This window comes from Tribolium madens, unplaced genomic scaffold (genome assembly GCF_015345945.1).
Source record: "Tribolium madens isolate multiple individuals breed KSU strain unplaced genomic scaffold, Tmad_KSU_1.1 Scaffold_20;HRSCAF=117;Tcas5.2_LG4, whole genome shotgun sequence".
Classification (NCBI taxonomy): domain Eukaryota; kingdom Metazoa; phylum Arthropoda; class Insecta; order Coleoptera; family Tenebrionidae; genus Tribolium; species Tribolium madens.
The window spans coordinates 2,498,605-2,510,348 of NW_025400985.1; the positions used below are offsets into that span (position 1 = coordinate 2,498,605).

The window sequence follows — 11,744 nt, forward strand, 5'->3', positions numbered from 1 at the left end:
TGGAAGCTTTAAGAAAAAAATGTTTGTAACACGTTTGTAAAAAGTTTTTGCAGACTTATATGCTAGCCCAGACTCGGCTTTGCCTCGTCCGGAAGCAGCAACKATTYGTTTGCAAAAACTGTATTTTAGRTACTTGTAACAAAAATAACTATAAACGGAAATTATTTTGCACAAAAATTGCTTATTTCTAACATTTTTTCTACTTTAGTTGGTCTGCTGATTTTTTTTTATTAAGTTTGAGTTGTTTAAACTTTTTTATTGTCTTTGGGTAGAAAATGCTTTTAAATAACAATGTTTACAATTTTTTTCATTGATTTCTACTTTTTTTTTGATTGGAAAATTCAACACAAAAATAGAGGTTTTTTTCGGATTTTAACACAAGCGTTTGGTTTATTTTTATTTTGGAAAAAATAGCTTAATCGCTTATTTTTAATCGTCTTTGCTGCTTCAATTGGTATACGCTAATAATTTGGTTTTCATAATAATTATATCAATAAAAAAGGACTTATTTCATAACTTTTTTTAGTTTACTAATGTATGATACAACCAAAATTCATGTTGCAATCAAAGATGTGCTTATATTTTGAGATTTTTCTGTGTTTGTTGCACTTTTAATTACGATTTCTGTCTCTCTTTTATTATTAGTTATTATTATTATTATTAGACCATGTTTTTGCTAATAAACAAGTCAGCAATGGCACATAATAATAACAAATGTTTGAAATAATATTTATTCTTTGTTGTTTTGGAAAATTGTTTCAAATAAAAAAATATTTATTTTTTAGCTTTTTGAAATGGCAGAAGTCACTTTGTAATGTCTGKTTTTAGTATTTGGTTAAAAATCGCTAATTTTTAAAACAATTTCTAAAGCCTGTTATAAATTAAATTTAAATTATCTTAATTTTATAAAAAAAAGATGTTTGTTGCTGTATTATATTATTTTATAATTATTTATTCGACGAGAGAATTATTAAACCACGAATGTTAACGAGTGGTTTATCATCCACGAGTTGGAATAAAGAATCCGATTTACACGAAGACGAGTTGAATACAACTTTTTATTCTTCGAATTAGACTCAACAAGGCTTAAACTTACTTAAAAATAATTTGACGTTTCGTATTGAGAAATGCCATAAAGTTGTCAAAATTTCTTTACACGGGAGAAAACAGTAAATTTTGAGCTTCAAAAAATAAAGTATATAATATTAATATTAAAACCTTCTTAAAGGCGGAATGCAGTAAAATCTATAAAATAATGATATTTTTCTATTTTGCGTTCAGTGCGTTAACAGCCTAGTGTATTTTATGTTTTTAATATTGGTAAGGATGAGGAATAATTTTTAAAAAATTCTTATTATATTTTTTAAGCACTGAAAATTCGGGTTTATAATAGAGAAGGACTCGTATTATTTATTTTTTTTAATTAATTATGCCAAAAACTCAAGTGCGTGTACTTTTTATTAATTGTGCTTTTTTTCTTAAAAACAACTCAAAATTGGAAGTTACGGGCCTGTTTGGAGGGAATTCCCGCCACTTACGGTCAAGCCATCAATTTTCTTTCCTTCTTATTAGACTCATCAATAAGCAAAACCGGTTGGTAGTCTCATAATCTCGACCGCAAACTCGACCGTAGTAGCAAAAATTTCCCACATCATTAAAAATTTTCTCCGAAAATGGGGATTTTTACTTACGGTTGCGTGCACAGTGTGTTGATAATAATCCTGCAATCCCTGCCAGTACCCAAAATGTGAGTCAAAACCCCTATACGTCGGCGTATACTCCTTGCGGAAGAACCCCAAATGCCATTTACCTATGGCATGTGTGGCATATCCATTCCTCTTCAAATACTGCGGCAAAATGGTCTCGTTCAGTGGCAATCCCCATGGTTCAGGTTCAAGTATAACGAGATGTTGCATTCCTGAAAATGCGAATTATGAAGCGTGGCAACCTTACGATAAGAAAAAAATGATTTTTCGGATGAAACAGCGGAATAATTCTGACCGCAACCTTGGTTAAGTTTCCTGTGAATTTTTTGTAAATAATCAGATGGACCGGAGAAAAGCATTCTAGATAATTGCGAGCAAAGTCACGGAAACCTTGATATTGGAACCGCAAACCTTAAACTTGATAAAACTTACCCAGATGGATGGGGTATTTCCCGGTGAGGAAGGCGGAGCGAGAAGGGGTGCACAAGGCTTGGGTGTAGTGGCTGTTGAGGATGACGCCGTTGTAAGCCAAAGCGTCGATGTTTGGGGTCGGGATTTCGTTACTTCCGTGAAAACCCACGTCGTTAAAGCCCTAAATTAACAAAAAAATATTACAATAGAATTTGGGATTCCCCGAACCCGACCTCCAGACGGGCTCAAGTTTAAGTACAGATTAAAATCCTAGTTCATTGACTTTTTACTCAATAATTTGTCTTAATTACACCGATTTGAATGTCATGATTAAGTCGCGATTGTAGTACTTTCAAGGCAACGAAATGAACTTGTTCTAATGAAAGAGAATGTGAAAAAAATCGCAAATTGTCATGCACGGTGATCCGGGACAATCCCTCACAACTAGGTCGATTTTTCATCACCCTTAACTACACAAAATAATTACCATATCGTCGGCCACTATCACTATAATGTTTGGTTTCTTCGTTTGGGCGAAACTAGCCACGATCACAACACCGAAAATAAAAATTTTGCACAACCACCACATTTTTGCAGGGTAGTTGTTCGTCGAGCTTTTGAAATGTGTCTAAATGGTTATTCTTGCGGAAAAATTATTTTATACCTTTGATGGGAGTGGGGTTTCAAAAACACAATCACTCCGTGGTGTTGCTTCTACGTCATTGGAATCGCCGGAGAATAGAAAATTGGTTAACCGAAACCGACGTCACATTTGCCAGAATCCGGAAAATTTGGCAATTTTCGAGATGTTAAAAGTGCGTCATGAACTTTCGCTTTTCACCTGATTTTTAAATTGACGTCAAATGTTACATAATAACATAAAATTGTCGGTCGAGTTTTGTTATATTTTTTTTTCTCAAATTACAATCAAGAAAATTTTTTTGGGTCATTTTTTTCCTATCATTAAACGAGATCTTTTCTGCTTGGGGCGTTATTTTGATTTATTAGTTTCCGTACGTTTATCCTTGAAACTCGCGACCTGCATGAAAAAGTGACCAAAGACATAAATTTTTCATTAGAATGCAAAGTTTGACTAGAGTGAAATTCATACAAAAAACACTCTTCAAAATTACATAATACGAATCTTATTATCCTCAAAGGTTAATGGTTACAAAATGGTTTTAATGGAATTTTTATTAAAATATGTATGGGACCACTTGATTATTTTGAAAAGCCACACGTGACTGAAATTGCTGAAAAAACGACATTATTTTATCTGATTCAGTCAGTGCATTGATTACCATCTCATTTAAACTAATTAATTGCATAAAATTTTGATATTTTAATTAAAGTGACAATGAAATTTTTTTGGTAAAAAAATTAACAAGCTGTAAAGAATGGCTTCTATTTTTATTACCAGCTATTGTTGATGTTTTAAAACCGGTTTTTCCATCTTAATCAATATTGAAAAAAGTGGTAACATGACTCACAAAATATCTGATTTATTTGGGTACCCATTTCCTAATTCTTTACAATCAGGAAACTGGATAAGAATAAGATTTATAGTAGAATCTGGAAAATCGCTTCAGGTTTTTCCCCCCGGAAACCCGGAACATATTTTTAGCACATGATCTCGTTGCATTGTTGCATATTGTGCAACTCATTCATGTCTAATTATATAATGACATTAGGAGAGTAAAAGTTTACACTTTCCCACGCATTTTTTTTGGAAAAATCTCTAAATTCCGGATGGTAACACTGTTGTTCTTTACCCCGAAAAAAATGGATCAAGTAATTAGTTAAATTATCAGTTATACAACTACAAATACGCTTGCGCGTGTGTATTACTGGTTGTCTAATCATTCCATTGATTCCATTTTTATCAGCTGATTCTGTTTTGAGGAAACATTTTTGTAATTGATAATTAAACAATGACTTCGTTATCAAGTCTTAATTCATTATAATGATTCACAAGTGAGACGTAAGTGATTTTTTTGTAAGAGTTTTTTTTAGGTTATTTTTTCCAGGATGTACGTTTATGTCACATTTGCATGCCTTGGAGTCTCTTTAATCTTTTCAACATGTCTCTCATACTTCCTTTTTACTTTATTAACACTTGGGGTGATTCTATCGAGCCTTGGGATCGTTATTTGGGTTCATGTAAAGCTGTCTTCGCGCCATATGGCTACAGTGGGGGCGGAGCACACTCTAAAAGACATTGAGAATTTTCGTATAAGTTTAATGGTGAGGATTGTTTTAATTTCAATTTTTTATAAAAGAAAAACCCGTAGCGCGATTTTGAGTCCTCAAACACTACCAAGACTCCTCAAGCCCATTTTAATCAGATTTTTGGACGCACTGTCGATAGTTTACTACAACAATTGTTGGATTTTATCGTCCGGGATTACATTTTGGTGTATTTGAAGGAATATGCGTACAATTGGGAAACGTTGGGTGAAAATATCAGGTCAGTTTATGTTTGTTGTTGTGTGGAGTAATTGGGGGTTTTAGGGAGGACCTGTGGGGGGCCATCGAGATCCTACATGACCGTTTTTCCCGAGTGGATCATGCCAAACTCATAGCGTGTGACATAGTCTCAAAAATCACCAATCATTTTGAGAAAATTCGCGAAGCGAAATCGGCCGTGTTAGTATTTTTTTCATTGTAATTTTTGGTAATTTTTTTCTTGATAGGATTGATAGTGACCGGCCCCCTGTTTTCGTCTTGTCACCCCATGTCATGTCCTCCGACAAGGAAATGAGTTACATAAGATCAGCGAGTGAATTATTTATCATGTTTCTCCTGCCTCGCAGCTACTCACTTTCGCCATCAAAGTACTTCCTTCGGGAAATTCTCGCATGCAAGGTGTTCAAACCTTTCGTGGACACCATCACCGATCCCGATTTCTTCAACCTCCACGTGATTTACTACATCGAAGCGCAAAAAATCGCCGCAAATGTCCACGTCAAAGCGTTCGAGTATGCGAAAAGTTTCGACGATATTCTGAAAATAATCGCGAAAACCGACGATATCAACGCTTTAAAGTCAATAAGGTACAGTTTGGTGACGAAGTTGATGCAAGCGACCACTTTGCAGAACTTGAATCGGTCGAAAGGCGTCGATTTGGACAACGAAAAGAGCGTTCTTGCGTCAGCAGGAGTCAATAAATCGGACATCAACGCGGCGAAGAAGCTGAGGAAGTACATAAATCAGTTAACAGTGGCGAAAAAGGAGTCCGAGAAGAGGTTAGCGAGTCTTGGGTGGGAATTGGGGTACCAATTCAACGACGACTTGAAAAAATCCCTCCCGATTTCGTCGATTTTGGAGCATGTTTTGGGTCGGAAATACCTGTCCCAGTTTTTGGACACTTTGGCGAGCCAGGATTTGGTACGGTATTGGACCGCCGTCGAGGAGCTCCGAACGGCCCATCGAAAAAACTGGCACCAATTAGGCGCCGAAATTTTTTATACTTTTATACGCAACCCAACTTCGGAGATCAAAGTCGATAAAAACACCCGAAAACGCATGGAAGCGTTTTTATTGGGTGATAAGGGACCAGAAGTGTTCTACGAAGTGCAATCACAAGTCGTACAAACCCTTGAAGATAAATATTATCAGCCGTTTTTAATCAGCGATTATTACAAGGAGATGATTGCAGCAATGGAGAAAGAAGACGACATATCGGATCTTGATCGTTCGCTTGAAGAACGCCAAAATTCCGGCGATTCTATTTCAAGTGTCGATAGCACGAATTTAAACGTCGGCGATCATTCCAATTACGCCAAACAAAAATTGGACCAATTAGAAGAACGTCTCAGTAACAAAACACAAGCATTACAAGCATTGCGATCGTCGCTTCGACCCGAATCGAAAGTTTTGAGTAAATTGGAGAAGGAGGTGGAGTGGTTGCAGGGGGAGAGGAGGCAATTGGAGGCTCATTTGAATCGAACTGAAGTTTGGGGTGAAAATTTGGGAAAGTGGAGGACAGTTGTGCAATCAGCGGAGGTTCCAGACGAACGGGAACCACTCCAGTTTGTCCTAGTGGTGCACATGGCCGAAGAGGAGTCCAATGAGGAGACGATCAGCACCGGATGGGTTGTGTGTCGGAGTTTGACTCAGTTTCAGGAATTGAACCGAAAATTAAGACCATTGTGTTCGGAATTACGCAATCTTGAGCTACCCTCAAACACGTTTAAGTTTTTGTTTGGGAAAACCGACAAGAGCTCGCTGGAGAAGGCCAAGCAACAGATACAGAAGTATTTAGATGTGAGTTTTGTCGGAGAAATACAAGGGGTTGATTTCATAAATTTCAGTTTATTTTGACTGATGATAAATTGAACCAAAGTGAGGCGGTTTATTCATTTTTAAGCCCCAGTTCTGACCATTTGAAACATTCCACTCCTAGTCCGAAAAAATCGCGATTTTCGTTTTCCACACTATTCAAAAGGTAAGTCGATCGGGAAAATGCGGGGGGTAAACCGCTGCTCAATTTTGTACACCATAATCCCATTTATTATTTCCAAAATAATCTCATATAATGCCAAGGAATTCCAAATAATCCCAAATATTTCCATGCCTAAATAATTACAAATTTAAATAAAAGTAGAAATATATGGGATTTTTATTATAGTCTCGGCTTGATATTATTTTTTTTTTGTTTGTGTAAGTTTTTTACTATAAGAGTGTATTCKATATTATAATATGTAAAATATTACAAAATTCCTCTAAAATTGTATGTAGTTACTTTTTATAGTTTTTAATTTTTTAAATCTTTTGGTTTTTATTACTATGCAGGGTGCGCCAGAATTCGCGCCCCAGAGAAAAAAACCATATAGGGTAAGATACCAGGAACATGGAAAAATGTTAAAAAAATTATCTATAAAAATTTCAAAGTTATGAGAGTTTAAATTTTGCACTTTGACTCTATTTATTTCTGTTGGAAAAAAAACTCTCCAAGTTTTACAGGTTACTAGTAGAGGAAACAACAAAATTGTAACTCTGTTCAATGTTATTTGTGGCTTTTATTGGCAACTTTTTTTACCTTTATTAAATAATTCTAAAAAATGTTCCTGGTATCTTATCTTTCTTGAAATTTTTCTCTGGGGCGCGAGTTCTGGTGCACCCCTGTATAGCGTGAGCGGCAAAATTATGGAATAATCTTATTAAAATAAAAAATATTTTGTTGTGGACAAAATAACCAACAGGCAAGCGAACAGGTCAGTTTTCTTTTTAAAAAATACTCAATTCTCAACTTTAAAATTTTAATTTTACACTTTTTAGTTTTTGAACAATGACATTTTCGATATTGTTTTAAAATGAAAACCCAAATTTTCTTTAGCCATTTTGATAGAACTTTTAATTTTCGAAATGACAACACCAAAATTACTATACAAGTCACATAAAATTTTCGAAAAAAAATTATTCAAAAAGTAAGAAAGCTAAGTTTCGATATTAACAAAAAACAAACAAATATACAATCAAACAGTTTTAAATCAAGTTGAGAATTTTGTATCTTTTACAAAGAATATTGACATGTTTCAGCGTTTTTGCTTATTATTCCATAATTTTGCCGTTCACTGTATATACAGGATTCTCCAGAACTCGCGCCCCAGGGAAAAATTTCAAGTAACATGGAAAAAATGTTTAAAAAATTCTATCTGTCAAAAGATTTTGACATTTATTTTTGACAATTGAGATTTTATGTCTATTTAATGATACTAATGATCTTGTATATGTTTTTTACAATTATTCAGTGATGGTACAAAAATTTTGCCCATAAAAGCCACAAATAACATTGAACAGAGTTACAATTTAGGATATAGCTTCCTTGTTTCCTCTTTTAATAACCTATAGCAAAAAACTTGGAAAATTATTTTTCCAACAGAAATAAATAGAGTCAAAGTGCAAATTTTAAACTCTCATAATCTTCGAAATTTTTATAGATATTTTTTTTTAACATTTTTCCATGTTCCTGGTATCTTACCTTATATGGCATTTTACCCTGCATAATATTAGGTAAAAGAAAATAAACACAATCAAACAAAAAATTAATTTGAAAACGTAACCTAAAACAAATTCCGAAGTAAAGTAATAAAAATGTAAATAAAAATAAATAATCCATAAAATTTACAATATGTATTAAAATGATTTTCATCGACTCGCTTATGGAATTTCCATGCATAACATAAAAAATAAATAATATTAGGTAAAAGAAAATAAACACAATCAAACACAAAAAATTAAAATTTGAAAACGTAAGATAAAACAAATTCTCAAGTAAAGTAATAAAAATGTAACTAAAAATAAATAATCCATAAAATTTACAATATGTTTTAAAATGATTTTCATCGAATCGCTTATGGAATTTCTATGCAAAACTTATGTTTTGCCGCTTTAAAAACTATTGAATCTAATTCACCTCAATGTAGATTTATTTCAATTGTCAGTCACTGTTGACAGAAGTATCTGATTCAAAAAGAGTGGAGCGGCACAAAAAAATAAAAATCATTTTAAGACACGCTGTAGAAAAAATATTAAGAACAAATACCTATTACAAAATCAGTTTTTAATCCGAGTCTACTATTAACTATTATTATTTTAATTTGATCATGATTAATTTAAAAAGGTCTTTTGAACAGAACAAAATGGAACTGTTAATTATTTCGGGTGTCAAAAAAGTCAGACAAGCTTACAGGTATAAAAATTACGAGAAAAAAAATAACACCAAAAAGAAATAAAAATAAGCGAATTTTTAGTTACTAAACATTCTTAAATGTGTAACACTCTTGAAGTCCATGAAGAAACGCGGTAATAAATAGTATTTTTTTTTTCTTGCAATTTATGAAGCTGTAAAATATTTACAAAATTTTGAATCTCAACTATGAGAAAGCTAATAATGTAATTATTTTTTAATTACTTCTAAATAATTCCACAAACATATGTTTAATTCCAAATTTAAATAAAAATAAACTTGATCGAATAATTTCCTGCTATTATTTTTTAATATTTACATAAGTTTTTTATTTATATTCCATATTATGATAATATTTCAAAATTGCTCAAGTTTCGTTTTGTAGGTTTTGCTATTTTATTTAATCTTTTTTTTAATGAGTAAATAATATTAGGTATATCAAAATAATAAGGTATAATGCGCATGCGTTAATCTAGTAAACGCAAGCGCATTCACATGAGTACTTCCCAGGAATCCTAAGTAATTCCAAATAATTCCCTAATCGTACACCATAATTGCCCCCGGGGAAATCCTGAAAAAAACTGAAATTTTCCAGCGGAAGTGAGCAAAGTAAGGACGGTTCTTTGGTCCTCAAAGAAAGCGAAGAAGAAGACATTTCGCAATGTTTGGCCCCCGAATCCGGCGATACCGTCGATTTCGTCAAAATAAACGGCCGATTCTACGACGATTCGAAAGACACCATCGCTGAGCCTTTGTACGCCCTCTTGGGGGAGCTTTTTGACATGCGAGGGGTGTTCAAGTATCTCCGCAAGACGTTGATTGGGTTTGTCCAAGTGACATATGGGCGTAATATCAATCGTCAGATTTACGAGACCATCTCGTGGTGGTTTTCCGAGCAAATGCTCCACTATTACGTGACTCTGATTTTGAAGAATTTCTGGCCTGGGGGCAGTTTGGCGAGTGCGGGGCCAATGCGAACTGCCAATGAAAAAATAAGGACGGCGCGTGAAGCACAAGTTTTGTTTGTAAGTAACGTTCCGGAATTGCTGACGACTTTGGTTGGGGCGAATGCTGCGAAAAGTGGGGCGAGGAAGGTGTTTGATGCGTTCCAGGAGAAGAATATGAACAAGCAGTTGCTTTATGTAAGTTTCTGGAGGGTTGAGGGGAGTGTAAATGTTGGTTTGTAGGAGATTTTTGAGGTTTTGATGGATGCTGCGTTCCCGGAAATCAGTTAACGAAATATCATTTTTTAAGAGGAGCATATTTTTAGAATTGTTTTATCGAAAAAGACTCGAAAAAATTGATGTGTGGCTGTCAATTTTTCCCAAAGTTTTGTTCAAGTACTACGTGAGGCACTAGATATGTAAATAAATGTGACTTAGTGATATAGATTAAATGTGAGAAAATTGTAATACTTGGTGTTGTTTCGTTAAACACAGTATTATTTTTTTTAAATAACATTACCAAAGAAATTAATTTATTTTCTGTACTTTTTGTAAACAAACAACATACCTAATACAATGTAATTTTATGTAAATAAATTATACAAAAATGAGTTTTATAATGACTTCATTTATTTTATAATTAGGATTATACATGGGTGAGTCAGTGATTTGTCGGTAAATTTTTTTGACAAAATAAATATTTGCAAGTCGACCTTTCATATTTTAAAACAGTCTCAAGGTTTTGTTTTTTGCACGTAATAAATACCGTTTTTTCTTTAAGACTTACAAGAAGCTTTTTGTTTGCATTTTTTACTAGGAATTCGAAGCGCTAATAACCGATATTTTGTTGTAATACTTAAAAAAAGCAGATATATTTAATCACCGTTTATTTGCCCAAAAGTAATTACACAGTTTATCTACAAAAATCCGTGTTTTCCGAGCACCGATTCGTCCACTTCGTCTCCATATTAATCTCGCTGTTATTCACTCCGAAGTTCCTCGACTTTTTCAAACACTTGAAAAGATTTAAAAACGACTTTCTAAATCCACAATTCATGAAACAATAAGTTATCGGATTGCAGCAACTCGAACAATACGCCAGCAACTGAAAGAAAGTGATAGCTTTATATCCTAGATTGTTATAAATAACGGAAGAATCAAACAAGACGATTGTGTTAATAACATAGAGTGGAGTCCAACAAATGAAAAACTCCAAAACTACGGCGAAAAGCATTTTTATGACGCGCTTCTTATTAAGAAGACTGCGTTCGGCGTTGGTACGCCGGAGACCCGGAGTGTATTTCTGCGATCCGGTACCCGGACTTGAGGACTCTTGCGACCAATTGTGGCGCAGTTGCCGCCAATTGGGGTTGTGGCGTTTGCTCCAACGGCTGGTGGTAGACGACCCATGCAGGTTGATGTACACGTCCACAGCGCCGTTCACTGGAACCAAAAAGTAGGGATTTTGAGTCCTGTTACCTTGGAAACGAGCAGTTTCTGGGGTTTTGAGGGTCCGTTACCTCGGAAACGAGCGATTTGTTGATCTAATGGGTCGTTTCCAAGGCAATGGAGGCTCAAAATCCATACCGGGGATACAGCGTGCTAAAAAAAGATTGTAAAATATACAGGGTGTTCCAGCGAGTTGACCTTTAAATGGTAAAATTGAAAAAAAATATATAGAACATTGATAGATACTAATCTAGTCCATCGCCTAAAATTATTTTCAACTATACAGCGTGTCTCAAAAATAAGTTACAATACAAACTTGTGTTTTTTTTTAAATGAAACACTATATGCTACTTAGAGTTTTTGGATGTAGATTTTTTTGACAATGTTTTTAAGCTAAAATTTATTACACAAAAATTAATATAAATATTTTTTTTACTACCGCAAAGAAGAAGGTACAAGCAATAAGGTTGTAACATATTTTTAGTGTGTTGCATTTGCAAATATAAAAAAAGGAAGGCGTTTGTTAAAAGTTCAATAACTTAA

At 34.0% G+C, this 11,744-nt stretch overlaps 3 protein-coding genes across 4 annotated transcripts in view; 1 reads left to right on the forward strand and 2 right to left on the reverse strand.

Annotated features, from left to right (window-relative positions):
* The window catches only part of LOC123005393 (arylsulfatase B-like), a 5,722-nt gene extending 2,988 nt beyond the window's left edge, over positions 1-2,734 (reverse strand). Inside the window, exons 1-3 of the mRNA XM_044399117.1 lie at positions 2,605-2,734; positions 2,139-2,298; positions 1,692-1,918 (exon numbers count right to left, since the gene is read on the reverse strand). Coding sequence (XP_044255052.1) covers positions 1,692-1,918; positions 2,139-2,298; positions 2,605-2,706 — 489 coding nt within the window. The 5' untranslated portion in view covers positions 2,707-2,734. The remainder of the gene's footprint in view (positions 1-1,691; positions 1,919-2,138; positions 2,299-2,604) is intronic.
* A 1,220-nt stretch (positions 2,735-3,954) lies between these two features.
* On the forward strand, positions 3,955-10,363 carry LOC123004641 (sorting nexin-25). 2 transcript variants are annotated; one of them, XM_044397990.1, is made up of 8 exons: positions 3,955-4,098; positions 4,145-4,361; positions 4,409-4,584; positions 4,629-4,763; positions 4,811-6,383; positions 6,431-6,564; positions 9,404-9,950; positions 9,996-10,363. In XM_044397990.1, exons 2-8 carry the CDS (start codon positions 4,146-4,148, stop codon positions 10,041-10,043), a joined length of 2,829 nt encoding a protein of 942 aa, XP_044253925.1. In that variant the 5' UTR covers positions 3,955-4,098; position 4,145; the 3' UTR covers positions 10,044-10,363. The 2 variants fall into 2 exon arrangements, with proteins under 2 accessions (XP_044253925.1, XP_044253924.1); XM_044397989.1 differs by having other exon boundaries at positions 3,977-4,091.
* A 259-nt stretch (positions 10,364-10,622) lies between these two features.
* The window catches only part of LOC123005993 (cholecystokinin receptor-like), a 38,013-nt gene continuing 36,891 nt past the window's right edge, over positions 10,623-11,744 (reverse strand). The window contains exon 6 of the mRNA XM_044400110.1: positions 10,623-11,195. Coding sequence (XP_044256045.1) covers positions 10,666-11,195 — 530 coding nt within the window. The 3' untranslated portion in view covers positions 10,623-10,665. The remainder of the gene's footprint in view (positions 11,196-11,744) is intronic.